Source organism: Mesoplodon densirostris, chromosome 8, assembly GCF_025265405.1.
Source record: "Mesoplodon densirostris isolate mMesDen1 chromosome 8, mMesDen1 primary haplotype, whole genome shotgun sequence".
NCBI classification, from domain to species: domain Eukaryota; kingdom Metazoa; phylum Chordata; class Mammalia; order Artiodactyla; family Ziphiidae; genus Mesoplodon; species Mesoplodon densirostris.
Window position 1 is genome coordinate 8,014,518 of NC_082668.1, and position 12,249 is coordinate 8,026,766.

Here is a 12,249-nt window from a genome sequence, read left to right on the forward strand (position 1 = left end):
AAAAACTGCAATTTTTAAAAAATTTCGATACTGCAATAACAAATAGTTGGGAGACAGAAAGTTCTCCTCATTAGAATAATTTATAATGATCACTACCTCAATTTTTTTCACTCACCGGAGTTCCTCCACAAATACTGTTCCCATTCACAATCCATGCTGTTACAACTGGGTCCTACTGTAAGATTAAGCAGGACAGGGCTGAAACATTCCTAGCTTCTTACACTTGGGAGTTGTGTGTATGTGCAAACATTCTCAACAAATAAGCATTAGGTCCACTGTTCTGCATAATGTGCTAGTAAAAACCTTACTGAGGGAAGGAGCCAGCTACAGATAGAAGAAATTAAGACAGGAAAGTCCTTCGAATTGGTCTCTGTGCCTTAAAGAAAATAGGAACACTTAACAGTCAACGTTAGTGTTGCAAGCCATTCACCCTCCTTGCTCTACCACATAGCCTCATAAAGTTCTAGCCTCAAAACTAGGCTATACACAGGAAGGCCTGAGTGATTATCGCTATCATTATCGCTCTCACATAAATGCTTTCACGCATATTGGCCTATGTTGGAAACCCCATGCAAACAGATACAATGGTATATCAGATCCCTGAGAACCTGCAAGTGGAGAACAATCAAACATGGCCACACCCAGAGCGTCAGTAAAAATACGCAGTGAAAACAAAGTATGGCAAATACTTGAGCTGTATATTTTAGGTATTATTTTCTATAATCAGGAAGAAAGAACATATTATTTCCCTTTTTCTGGCTCAGTATTATGATGCAGCAGAAGGCAGCAAGTAAGGAATTGGGGACTTTTAAAAAAAAAAGTGTGGGCATATCCGTGATGACAGAATGTGGAAGAGAAGCAAGGCTCAATAACACTGACTGATTTGAGGGAAGGCCCTAAAGATTGAGAGTGAAGAGCTTAACGTCAACGTGAAGGGAGCAAAGAGGAGGCTGAAAGCTTTTAAGGAGTAAAAGAGAAGGCTGATAGTAGCTACGGTTCTCTAATATTTTAAAATAATTTTTTTTTTTTGGTACATGGGCCTCTCCGTGCTGTGGCTTCCCCTGTTGCGGAGCACAGGCTCCAGATGCGCAGGCTCAGCGGCCATGGCTCACGGGCCTAGCTGCTCTGAGGCATGTGGGATCTTCCCTGACCGGGACACAAACCCGTGTCCCCTGCATCAGCAGGCGGACTCTCAACCACTGCGCCACCCGGGAAGCCCTAAAATAATATTTTCAAGAAGACTGTGGATGAAGCTGTCAACCATGGAAGAAGGGTTAATGATTGCACATGGTACAAGGAAGGAACAATCTGGAACCAAAGCCTGCATCAGGACCACTCTCCTCCATTCCTTTTACTTTTGCTCTGTTTTGACCAAGATGCTCTCAATGTTGAAGACATTAGCTTTTACCAAAGCGGATCCTTCCAGGCCACCAGGTGGAGCCCAACAGTCACAAAAAAGAGCCCCCTCCTCAGCCTGATTTGCTTTTTGTCTACCAGCCAAGCTAGAGCCATACCGCCCCCCCGCCCCGAAAAGGACTTATAAAGTCTAAGTTTGGTAATACAAGTTTTTAGGATTACATAACACAGCCTCTTCCTCAGAAGAGTCTTCAGGTACGAACATTCTCTTGAAAAGGTGAAATACTCTTTGCACAGGGGGAAGGACTAGCTAGAGCTATTTTTCAATTTGCAAATCTTGTAGGCTATGCCTCAATGAAACAAACTAACTTATCCTGTTGGTTTTTTCTACCAACCTAGTTACTGTTTCATTTTCCTAAATACAGTTTAATGTAATTTAATGACCACCTCCCCACTTCATATCTACCTCATAAGAAATTCAGTATCTATCAGACCTGAATGGAATAGTAAAAGTATTTGCTTCTGTTAGTCAACAAATATTTCTGATTGTCTGATCCCTGACACCTTATAGGTGCAAAGGTGGGAGTTGAAGAAGATACCAGAACAGACCCTCTTCCCCATCAGCCACTTCTTCCCCACCACACACACTGTCAATCAGAACTTCCCTTCCTCTCCTTTCACCTCACCCAGTCACTCTCTCCAGTGGAAGCTGCTGTCTTGGAAGCTGCTGTCTTTGATTCTCTTAAAATGAGCAGTACTATGACATTAAGCCTAGACAATCCACGTTCAACCAAAAATTTCTCAACCCTGCTATACAAGCACTGACCTATTCATTTTCCTCCTTCCCATCCCTTAAAGCTACCAAGGTTTGCTAGAGAAAGTAATATAAATATGTCAGTTTGCTCTAGGTCAATTCATGTCATAGATCTTTAGTTAGTCTTCAGTGTTGCCAAGAAACACTATTATGTTTTTCACAGTAGCTGCTGTAAAACTTTTCCATTTTCTTCAAGATTTATCCTTAAATATTCCAGAAGAAGAAACCATGATAAATCTAGGAGAAAGTGACCTTGATATCTCCATGTGCATGACATCCTGGAAGAGAAGGCTGGGACTGTAAACTCTATACTTTAGGATAGCAGATTTCACAAAGGTCTGAGAAAGTATAAGCATGAATTCCACTGCAAGAGTTTCTAAAGGGAAGGATGATTTAAGAGAGTTGAGAAGCTCTTCAAACTATAAGTCTGATTATATAATTACAAATCATTCCAGCAAGGAAGCCAATGTGGCTTTTTAAGTATCTTGGACAAGAATCTAGTACTAAATATAATAAATACTAAATATGTTGTGATGCAGAACAAAAAGCAGTGATCCCGAAAAGCCAGTAAGGGTTCACTAAGAACAGATTACCTTTAGATTTTTGATAGCATTACAGGACTAAGGTTCATCAAAGTGTGGCATGTAATTATGTATAGAGGTTCAACTGAATAAGGTTCAACTGAAATCTCTCAGGGAAATTCCAAGAACAAGATAAAAAATAACTTTTAACAACTAGAGGTCTCTAGTATTGTAATTCTCTTTGGGCTGCCCTTAACTCGAGGCACCAAAGTGCCACTGGGAGTGCGAGAGAAGCAATGCTTACACTGAAGGGGGCACCGAGACCGATGGCCTCCTGCAGGCCCCTTCCAAAGCGACTGAAATTATACATTCTATTAATGTGCACATGCTACTTAACCTTTTTGTTAAAGATTCTAAATGTGGGGTTCTCCACCTGCAGTTATATACTGACTGTATATTGTTACCAAGTGTTGATTTTGAAACCACAGAACCTGGTTCTTATCACTTTCTGTTCTAAACCACTCCTGGGTTTTCTAGCTTGATTTATGGTACAACATCTTCCTAGTCAACATGGCTGAAGACCTTGGGGTCATCAAATCATTTTCATCTACCCATCTGACCAGCCAGCAAACACTCACTGAGTATCCTTGTCCTAAAGAAGTTCATGGCCAAGTAAATAACTTACATAAGCAATTACAATACAAACAGATGAGAGCTTTAAGAGTGGTATTATTAGAAACTATGGGAGCACCCATGACGGAGGACTCAGTCAGGGGACATTTTCCGAGTAGACGACTGAGTTAAGTTTAAAAGTTGAGTATTTCACTAAATAAACACTGGGGAGAGGAGAAAGCCGCTGCTGGGAAAGGAAGTGTAGTGTGCAAAAGTCTGGAGCTAGGAACACAGTTAGCAGTGAAACGGCAAGCAATGAGGCATAAGTGAAGGGAACAGTCGGAGATGAAGTTGTCCTTGATGAATCGTCATTAAATGCCACCATCTAACCAATCACGCAAGTCAGAGGCCTGAGAGTTCATTCAAGGTTCTCTTTCTCTTTCATGCCCCACTTCCCATTGGTTAACATGTCTGAGAAGATTTGCCTTCTTCATCTCCCCTGACTCTTTCCATTCCTTTTGCTTCCCTCACTGCAGCTCCTTTACTCCAGGTTCTCCCATCTCACCTTAGTGCGACAGCCTACTGCTTGCTTTCAGTCATGGCCCTTCCCACCCACTCTGGACTCTGAATCAGAGTGATCTTTTAGCAAACAGGCTTCCACTCTCCCAGAAACAACCCTGGATTTCCCCCTTCATCCACCTCCTCTAAGCTTCCAGAAAATTATTTTATTCCTACGAAGAGCTTACAACACTCTGCTTTGTACCACAGCTAGAGCTCAAAGAGACAGGCCATTCAGTCCATCTGCTTTACCCACACTCTTTGCCAGAGAGTTGAGTCCCCCAGTCCCTGATAATGGGGCAGTGGATCACAGGACCTCGGACCCCTACCTCTGTTTAAAACTATTAGGGAGATAACTGTCTCAATAGACCAATAAAGATCTTCTACCCTAGGAATTCTGTATTGTGCTCTAGACTACAGTGTGTGACCTGCAGAGGGCTGGCAGTATCATTTGGGGGCCATGTATGCTATCAAGCAGGTAAATGGCTACTGTGTAGAAAAAAGCAGACTGAAACAACTCATGTGCAGAAAGTGGTAGAGAAAAGATACTACATGGTGGCCGGACTGGTCAGGGTGGTTGAGAGAGAAGCTGTGACTCCTTTGCCACCTTGTTAGTTCTGAGCTCCTCATGAGACCTGCCTAGGCTTACTGCCCTGGGTTTTAGGTGAACCACTGATGTCTTGTATTAATCACACCACTTTTATTTAAATTAGATCAAGTAGGATTCCATTTCTTAGAATCAAATTAATCATATGACATTTATGTAAACTCCTTCTGCATTAGGTTATCATTTCTTTAAATAAAGAAACCACAGGGCTTCCCTGGTGGCGCAGTGGTTGAGAGTCCGCCTGCCGATGCAGGGGACACGGGTTCGTGCCCCGATCCCGGAAGATCCCACATGCCGCGGAGCGGCTGGGCCCGCGAGTCATGGCCGCGGAGCCTGTGTGTCCGGAGCCTGTGCTCCGCAACGGGAGAGGCCACAGCAGTGAGAGGCCCGCGTACAGCAAAAAAAAAAAAAAAAAAAAAAAGAAACCACAGCTTGTTTACCTTTGTATTTCTCACATAATACAGCAGTGACTTACACATATGATTAACACCTGTCTTTGTGAACTGCATTTAACTACAGAAGAAGTAAATGACTTTGGACTTGAATAATCAGTAGCAATTATATAGGCAGAAGTTCAATAGTTTTTAACGGTAGAGTGTTGGGGCAGGGAAGAAATTCAAAAGAAAGGTTAAACCTGGTTTTTAGGCATGGTTTCTATGGTTTCACATTCATACCCAGAGCAAGTACTACCTTCACGCTCCGGGTCAGAACCTGGCAAAGATGAGAGAGGAAACCCACACGGTCACAGCACAGCATGTTCTGACTGGAAAACGGTGACCTCAGCTCCTAAAGATCAGTAACAGATAGCCAGAACAAAATAGCAAGGCGACCACCAACAGGCAACAGCTGCAGCACGCACCCCTCACGAGACACATGTCAGCTGAGAACTTCATCATGAAAACCCGCCACATTTTACTTCTTGAGATAAATTTTCTCTTTTCCACAAAGATTTTAAAAGGCTTATTTCCATAAAAGACAATTTTTAATGTCTTTATAGTAAAAAGGTAGAGGAAAAGCACAGTTTTCCATCTAAGTATGAGAATCTTTAAACTTTTGCATTTTGAAAAATAGATGATTAATATATGGTTATTATTTTAAAATATTCTTTCTTTAGATTCAGAGAATGTCCTTGCTGCTTCAAAGGCCTGAATCCTTTTTTGATTATTGTGGTACTTTACCCACAAGAAAAGAGTTCTTGATGAAGTAAGGGAGCATCTGTTAAAAAAAAAAAAAAAAAAAAAAAAAAGCACCTGAAGGGCCATCTGAGTAATAAGAGAAACTCATTCTGTGAAGATTTCCTGACTACACCCTTACAGCTCAAAAACTAAGGAAACAGCCCAATCAAGTATACACAATGGGATATGACAGAAAGGCAGATAAAAGACAAGGCTGGATTTCCTGCCTTGATGTGAAAGTGTTCCCTTTTCACTGCCAAGCAGAGTGTGGTGGGCACAATCACCAGGGGCCAGGTGGCAAAGCCATTATCGAGCCTTTTGAGTGGATGGTGAGAAACTGGCAAGCCGCTGAGAAGGGCTATTTAGGGCTCAAGGGGTTGACGTCACTTGGATAATGAGTTAGGCTTCAAAATGATGACATTGCAATCCCACCACTTGAGAGCAAAAAAGAAAGTGCAACTATTCCTGAGTGGCTCTGAGATCATATAAATCACAGTGATCTTCATATCACTGAGAAAGTGGCCCAGGATAGTATTTCTTAAATTGCATTAGGACACACAGATTGGATTTGGTTTACTTCACTAACCATAAAAGGCTAAGCAGAAAATAAACCTCATCAAAGCAGCACATTGTGGCCATCCATTCAGTGTCGGCACTCATAACCACGGAACATTCCCAGGAAGGTCCATCCTGTACAAGTTAGATGACCAACAAGCAAGTCACCAAATTAGACTAAAAGCAGTGTCAGAGAAAATTTTTCTAGCTTGTATGTCTTTATTTTCATTTCCTAAAATGAAACCTAAGCATAAACCAGACACCATCTATAATAAAGGGCTACAGATGTAGCTAAAACTTAATACCACTTCTCTTTCAAAATGAATACCAATTGTAAGAAGGAAACAGGCACAGCATTCGATCGAACAGCTAGGTCCAGCAGTTTCTTCAGATTACAAGGAAATGGCTATCCCTGATGCTCTGTGGCTATATAATCTATATTTAAGTTAGACTGGTTTCTAAAAGCTTCCCTAAAAACATGGTACCCTTCCCTGTTTACAGTAGGGTAATTTAATGTTTAATGCCATAAGTGAAACCTCTGAAGGATCAATACCAAAAAAGCACATCATTCAAACATACCTTTACATTCATATTTTAAAGCATGGGAGACTGAGGTCCCAAGAATACACCTGGAATTTCACATATTTTAACACTAGTGTCTGAAAGGAGGGGTCTGATTGTTTGACACAATGAATTCTTTGCAAGTTCACAAGTACAAACAGGATTCATAACATAACAGGAAATAAGCAGAGGTTCAGAATGTGCTTATGTTTTATGCCAAAAACCAAAAACAAACAAAAAAGGTGATTGCCTGGAAATTCAAGGAACCTATAGGTGGCCAGTTGAGGTGGTAGCTAAGGGTGATTTCTGAAGAACCACGCCTAGTACGCATGCTTTAATGAAGAAATAATAATTAAAATGCACACAAAAATGTTTACGTAAATGCTACCTAAACCAAGCTCTGTCTGGGATCTGTGGTTTTTCTCGCCAGAGGTCACCTACCCCAGGGCAAAGTTGCTGTCTTCCTTCCAGTCCACAATGCGGCAGATGAACAGCGTGTTGGCATAATCTTTAGGCCGGGTCACAAAGTCCTGGGGACAGTCCTTGAGAGGTACATAAATTCTAGGCACCCGGTGGTCCGAGGGAGAAAACAGGGCATACTTCCTAAACAGTTCACTGTTCTTATCGGCCAAGAGTTTGAGGAAGCCAGTCGCTGCACGGGAATGTTTTTTTTCCAAGATGTAAACCACCTGAAAATACCAAAGATATAGTCAATGCTGTTTATCTGTAGGACTGGATAACAGTTGGGAGAAGTCAGTAGGATGTTACTGGGTCAACTATCTGGGTCCAGCAGTTTTTCTAAGTCTAACTGAAGTACCTCTCAGTGATGCTCTGTGACCAAGTTATCTATATTTAAGTTGTAACAACTGAAGCCAGCGAGCACATATACCCAAGGAAAACTAAGCAATACACAGATTAATTAGAAGAAAGTGCTTTTAAAGCCAAGACCTATGTCTCAAAGAAATATGTAAGACTCCAGCAGGGAAGTACGGCTCCAGGTATTTGTTCTGCATTACATTTTTCTCACATGAACTATACCAGTATCTCAGGTGAACAATACAATAGTTGTTTATTTTAAAATGTTATTAAACATAAATAACTTCTTTATTATGCCTTCAAATGCTGAAACCTTTTAACCTTCCTTCTCTCCAAGATTAAACCCAGTCTCTCATTTCACCAGGCAAAAATTCAACAGCACAAGTATGTGCTATTTCTACCAAGAGAAACACATCATCTTGGACTAACCCATCATTCAGCTCTCACTCTCCTGTGCCCCTCCACGGGCTTTTTCACCACATCAAGACCACTAGTGCCTTGACCCTTGCCTTCTCTCAATGTCTGTTAGCTACTTCTTAGCCTTGAGTCCTTTCCTACCTGCCAGAGACACCATGTTTCATCACTTCAAGTCCTGTTACGTATGTCATCAAATGCCTCACCCCTCTTGTTGTTCCATTGCACCTACCCCAAAATCCTCAACTCTGGAACCATTCAGCCACTGCTATTCTCTAACCTTAAACACAAGTTACTGAGTCCACCAGAAAAGAAGAAAATTATAATCATACAGATGGATACCATCACACATTAATGTTATACAACTGTTGCTAGGACCTCAAAAGCTCTAAGGTATTTTTTTAACCTGTTCCCAGTCAGCACAATGTATTCTTTTTGGCTGCGTGGGGTCTTAGTTGCGGCAGGCGGGGCCTTTGTTGAGGCGTGTGGCACAGGCTCTTCGTTGCGGCGCGCGGGCTTCTCTCTAGTTGTGGCCTGCGGGTTTTCTTCTCTCTCTAGTTGTGGCGCACTAGCTCCAGGGTATGCGGGCTCTGTAGTTTGTGGCATGTGGGCTTAGTTGCCCCACAGCACGTGGGATCTTAGTTCACCGACCAGGGATCAAACCCAGGTCCCCTGCATTGGAAGGCGGATTATTTACCACTGGACCACCAGGGAAACCCCCAGCATAATCTATTCTTTAAGCCCCACTCTCTTGATCCTTCTTTTGGGACACCAATTATCTGAATGCTGGATCTTTTTTACTGTTCCACGGCTTCCTGAGGCTCTGCTCATTTTTTTTCAATGTATTTTCTCTCTGTTCAGATTGGGTAAATTCTATTCATTGGTCCTCAGGTTAACTAATTCTGTGCTGAGTCACCTCTACTCTACTGCTGAGCCCATCCAGCAAGTATTTCATTTGTTGCTGTATTTTTCAGTTCTGTAATTTCCATTTAGTTCCCTTTTTATAACTTCTATTTCCTTGCTGAGACTTTCAGTTTATCATTTGTTTCAAGAGAATTTTTAATTGCTGTTAAAGCATATTTATGATGGCTATCTTAAATCGCTATCAGGTAACTGCAGTATCTTGGTGTTGGCATCAACTAACTTGGTGTTAGCTGTCGTTCCTCACTCAAGTAGTGATTTTCCTGGTTCTTGGTATAAGGTGATTTTCTAACGTATCCTGGACCTTTTGGCTATAATGTTAGCAGGTTCAAGGTCTTATTTAAATCTTGTCTTTTAGAAGGCAGTCACCCTGTCTAGGGTTAGCATGCAGGTCCCGGACTACTTTTGTGGGCTGTAGTTACAGTGACAATTTAGTTTTCAGAGCCTTTGCAATGCTACTTTGATATGTTTGGTTGACAAGGTACCACTGGGGCTCCCACTAGTTTCTGCTGGTACTGCTGAGGGGCTGGAAAGAATTTCTTCAGGCCTGGCCACGTGGCTGGCCTCTCTAATATGGGTGAGGAACACATCCTAGTCCACATCCCTGCAGAGACAAAGAGACATCTTGTTTAGGGTTTTGGGTGTAGTGGCACTCCCTTCTACTGGTGCTACCTGGCTGCTCAGCATCTCTGGGTGGGAGAGGGGCATCTCAGGCCCATAAGGATAAGAGGTTTCCTGGACCACATACTTGTGGTAGGATCTCCCTTGCTAGTGCAATGTGGATGTCAGGTGTCTCTGCATGGGGGAGGGGAGTCTCATACCTATGAGGACAAAGGGGCTCCCCAGGCTGGGCTGCTTGCTGCGGCAGGATCCCCCTTACTGATGTTCCCCCAGCTGTCTGTTACCTCTAGGTGGGAGAGGGGAGTCTCAGGCCCATAGGGACAAAGAGACTTCTGGGGCTAGGTCTCCTCTTTGGCAGGATCCCTGCTGTCAAAGCCACCCAGATGCCTGGTGTCTCCTGGTGAGAGAGAGAAGTCTCAGGTGTGGTGGGGAAGGAGAGCCCTTTTCCTGGCCACTTGCCATCAGCAGAGATCCCAGTCAATTTGTCTTATAGGTGCTGCTGGGATTGCCTGGTGTTGTTGGAGGGCTTCCTGTTAGATCTGAGTGAGGAACGAGTCTGCTTGAGCCACCTGCTATTGTGGGGTTGGGATCCAGAAACCTGGGGCCTGGGTCCCCTTCTGTTGGTGGAGGGCTTGTAAAGTCCCCTGCTGCTACCTTGTTCTTCTAGCCCTAGAGTCCCTAACTAGTTTGCCTTCCTCTTTTCATCTTTCCGAATTCTCCTTTGGTTGTCTCTTATTATTGTCCAGAACTTGTAGCTGCGCTTAGGCGGGAGGCGCAAGGAGAAACGAATCTATGCCATCTCGTCTGACGCTTTTCGTTTGAATGTTCGACAGGACAAGAAGTAATACACATCAGCATGACATTACTCATGATTCATATGTTAGCTGGCACAGAAACGACTTTACCACAGTGTAAGTTCTGCCTTGTAATTTTAGATTGAATTCATTAAGAAACTATACAAAAACACATAAACCCCAAAACCAAACATAGCAAGAGAGGGAGCACCATTGGGGGGCAGCAACAAATTGCAGAACACAAATTCCACTGACAGAGGTTTTGCCTCCACTCAGCTCTGACCAAAGTCAGTTAAGAATGTGGCCCACTGTGGTGGATGCTTTGTTCTGTCAAGAGATGCCAGAAGCCTGACACTCCTTTTTTTTTTTTTTTTGTATAGGCTACTAAGCCAAAATTTTTAAATATTGCACAGGTCAAGCAAAACACAAATTTGTGAGCCAGACCCAGCCCACGATCTTTCCGTTCATTATACTCTTTCACACCTATCATATTGCCTAGTATATAGTTAGTATTCAAAATGCTTATTAAAATAAAGATCTAGATAACTGAATGGGCAATTGGCAGGGGAGAGTAAAATATAGGTAATATAATTTAGAAATTCCTCATTTCGATACGCAGGAGACACTCTCCTAACCAACTTGCTAGACTGAGTGGCAACGCCGCATTCCCAGGTTACACGTGCTGGCGGATGCCTCTGGTAAAGGAAAACCTCATGCTATCACACACTCCATCCTTTGTCATTGTACCACTCCTTCCACCAGGAGCGGATCAGCTGTGTTTGATCCCGTATCTGAATATGTCACTAGCATATAGAATTTTTTTTTAAGTTTTAATTTTATTTATTTTTGGCTGTGTTGGGTCTTCGCTGCTGCGTGAGGGCTTTCTCTAGTTGTGGCAAGCGGGGGCTACTCTTTGTTGTAGTGCACGGGCTTCTCCTTGCAGTGGCTTCTCTTGTTGCAGAGCGCAGGCCCTAGGTGTGCGGGCTTCAGTAGTTGTGGCACACAGGCTCTAGAGCACAGGCTCAGTAGTTGTGGCACATGGGCTTAGTTGCTCCACGGCATGTGGGATCTTCCCGGACCAGGGCTCAAACCCATGTCCCCTGCATTGGCAGGTGGATTCTTAACCACCGCGCCACCAGGGAAGTCCTAGCATATATAATTAAAAATAAAATTGAACTACACAAAAAAACAAATTGCTTTTGTTACTGGATAACTAAATTAAATACTTTGGAGAAACTAAAAAATACCTATTAAAAACTTACTTTTGAATTAGATATGGTTATGACAACAATAAAAAAAATTGGAGCAAAAAACTAAAAATCTAGAAGGAGTCTACATTCATATTGCTTCACCAGTACCTAAATTCTCACCCCATTCATTCATTTATTGCCGTGCTGCATGGCATGCAGGATCTTATTTCCCCGACCAGGGATCGAATCCGTGCCCCCTGCAGTGGAAGCGCGGAGTCTTAACCGCTAGACCATCAGGGAAGTTCCTCTCACTCCACTTTAAATAAACCAAACTGGAAATCATAGATGTCACATTACAAGTGCAGTTTAGGCAGAAAAAAGATAATGCAGAACCTCAATAAACATACCCATACATGAAGAAAAGGTCTTGGCCCTTCATCCAAAGACAGACAAATGAATATACGTTTAAAGTTATGAAAAAGATTCACTTTTTATGATTCCCTGCTTCCACTGACTTTTCTGATTAACTGACCAACTACAGTCCTAACTGAATTGTATGAGAGGCCTCCAACAGGTAGCTCAGCTACCAGCCAGACAAGTGAAGAAAACAGGCAGAGACCTTTGCTGATCTCTGCAGCGACTTCTCTGGTAAAGCTCTTGTGTCCTGTGACATGAAGGTGTTCTCGTCTTTTGTAACTGGTGCACCAGCATCCTCTTTTCCTAATTTAAAAAAA

The 12,249-nt window shown here is 42.7% G+C and overlaps 1 protein-coding gene across 5 annotated transcripts in view; it reads right to left on the bottom strand.

Annotated features, from left to right (window-relative positions):
• Positions 1 to 12,249, bottom strand: part of DIS3L2 (DIS3 like 3'-5' exoribonuclease 2) — a 375,400-nt gene that overhangs the window by 204,241 nt on the left and 158,910 nt on the right. For all 5 annotated transcript variants that reach the window (XM_060107077.1, XM_060107078.1, XM_060107079.1 and 2 more), the window contains 2 exons: positions 12,135 to 12,235; positions 7,201 to 7,448 (listed from right to left, as the gene is read on the bottom strand). In XM_060107077.1, coding sequence (XP_059963060.1) covers positions 7,201 to 7,448; positions 12,135 to 12,235 — 349 coding nt within the window. The remainder of the gene's footprint in view (positions 1 to 7,200; positions 7,449 to 12,134; positions 12,236 to 12,249) is intronic.